The 2,324-nt window shown below is 62.5% G+C and overlaps 1 protein-coding gene across 1 annotated transcript in view; it reads right to left on the reverse strand.

Annotated features, from left to right (window-relative positions):
- The window catches only part of SP9 (Sp9 transcription factor), a 5,032-nt gene extending 3,052 nt beyond the window's left edge, over positions 1–1,980 (reverse strand). The window contains exons 1-2 of the mRNA XM_029933304.1: positions 1,843–1,980; positions 7–825 (exon numbers count right to left, since the gene is read on the reverse strand). Of these exons, the coding sequence (XP_029789164.1) occupies positions 7–825; positions 1,843–1,863 (840 nt within the window). The 5' untranslated portion in view covers positions 1,864–1,980. The remainder of the gene's footprint in view (positions 1–6; positions 826–1,842) is intronic.
- Between the last annotated feature and the right edge of the window lie 344 nt (positions 1,981–2,324).

Genomic DNA, 2,324 nt, shown 5'->3' on the forward strand with positions numbered 1-2,324 from the left:
CATGGCGCTGGCGGCAGCAGCCGCCACCGCGGCGCTGGAGTCCGAGTAGGAGGGCAGCACCGGCTTGAAGCCGTCCTGGGCCAGCAGGTGCTGGCTAGTAGAGAGCAAGTGCGAGGCGGCGGCGGCTGAGGAGCCGAGGCCCGTGGAGCTGAAGGCCGAGTGCGTGAGCGAGCTGAAGTCGGGGTTGTAGGTGCCGAGCTGCGAGTGCAGCGAGGCCTGGGGGGCGCCCGAGTGCAGCGAGCTCTGGAGCCCCCCAGCGGGGTTCTGCACCTCCAGCCACGAGCCCGGGCTGCTGTGCACGTCCCACCACGACGACGCCGCGCCGTTGGTCACCTCGCCCGCCGCCAGCGTCGAGTGGAAGCCTGACTTGTACCAGGACTCGTACGGGTGTGCCATGCCCACGCGCGGGTACAGACCGTCGGCCGCCGTGGTGTGCACCTTGGAGATGAAGGCCGACTGGCCGCCCGCCTCCTGCGGGGACACTCCGGCCGCCGCCGCCGCGGCGGCCGCCGAGTTGGAAAAGAGGCCGCCGTAGTCGCTGCTGAAAGCGGACGACGTGGGGGACGTGGAGGCCAGGCAGAAGGCGCTGTTGGCTGCGCCCGAGCCGCCCGCCAGGCCGCCCGAGCCGCGGCCACCGGTGGCCACGGCGAAGCCCGAGAGGCTAGAGCCGAGGTTGCAGCTGGACGAGGAGCGCTTCCAGGGGTGGAAGCCGCCCTTGGCGAAGGCGCTCGACTCTGGCAGCGTCGTCAGCGGGCTCGTGTTGCCGATCTTGTTGCAGGTCGCCGCCAGCATGGCCAACGGGGTCGTTCCGAAGCGCGGCTCTTCCTAAAGTGGGTGGGGTGAGGGAGGGAGCGAGGAGAAAGAGGGCAGGAAGAAGTGGGAGGAAGACACAAAGTGCACCCGTGAGCAGCCTCGTTTCCCCGCGGCTGGTCCCGGGGGGTCGTGGCTCCCGGGCTCACGCCTGCTCCCCCCGCGCTTGCCAAGGATGCGCTTGTGTCCCGCGCGGGGCAGAGGCGATCCCAAGGGAGAGGGTCCCGGCGCTGCAAAGTTGTTCTCCGGTGGGGCTACAAATCAAAGATGTCTCGATTCTCCCCGTCTCAGCCGCTGCAACCTTACGCAGGGCCGGACTCGAGTTGCTCGCCTCCCGCTCGCGATAAGCCCGATTCCCTCCTTCATGCCCCCAAATCGCCCTTCGGGGTAAAGCACGGAAGTAAACACTTCGACAACAAACACCGGGTGAGGGCGGAGGCGGTCGAAACAGCGGCTCAGGGGCGACGGAAACTTGGGGCACTCTTCCCAAGGGTGACTACGACTTGACTCTTTTTAATAGAAAACGTTGCTTTAAATGTTTACCGCCCCCCCCCAAACCCTGGATTATGAAAACAAGAATCCGAGGTGAAGGGACCCAGCGATGGATTTCAAAGTCACAGGCGAACTGGGGAGCCACAGAAGTGTAAATGTTTGTTAACGTGACAACACGGACTGAAAAACGATTAAGGCTGTTTTCTGGAAACACCACTGTCGCGTAATTGCAACAATCCTCGAAGCAAGGGGGGGGGGATGGGGTATAAATCACCAGGGGAAGAAAAGAAACCTCTAGGTTTCCTTTAAAGCCACATGAAAAAGGACTAGCTTAACAAATCATTTTCTTACAAAGGCATCTCCTAGGTTCAATAACTTGGAAAGAATCAGTCCCAGAAATGTGGAAAGTGCTAAAAGGAGCTGAAGCTGCAGCTGCAGTCCGGCAGCAACAGTTTCTCCGGAGCCGCGGACGCGGAGAAGCCATAACGAAAATTTACTGCAGTTAAAGCAAGCGAATACCTTGTCGCACTTCCGACTTACCCCGAGTATAGACGTGGCCATAGCAGGTCCCTGGGCTGCGCGGCGGGGCCAGGAGCGGGGCTAAGCCTGGCGGATGCTCCGGAAACCTGCTCGGATCCCGCGCAGCTCCCGCGTCCCCGCGCTCGCGCCGAGCGGACTCCGGGCTCCCGCCGGCTAAACTCAGCCTAAGTGCGAGGAGCACCCGCTTTGAAGTGCCGCTGGCTGCGCCTCTCGCCCAATGAGGGCGCAGGCGGAGCAGACGGGAGCTGCTCCGCAGCCAATCAGACACGCTGAGGGGCCCAAGCCTGGGCTCCCGGCGCGTGCCAGTCAAGGCAGCTAGCGCGGTGTTGGGGGGGCAAGAAAGGGGGGAACGCGGGCTAGGGTCTGAAGAAATTACAGTGCAATTAAAAATTTACACTCACGCACTAAGCCAGGTTTAAGTAGCGTTGAGACTGAGACACTAGCCCCCCGAACCACCCCGAGATGATGCAAGTTAGGACTGA

The sequence above is a fragment of the Suricata suricatta genome, chromosome 3 (assembly GCF_006229205.1).
Source record: "Suricata suricatta isolate VVHF042 chromosome 3, meerkat_22Aug2017_6uvM2_HiC, whole genome shotgun sequence".
NCBI lineage: Eukaryota > Metazoa > Chordata > Mammalia > Carnivora > Herpestidae > Suricata > Suricata suricatta.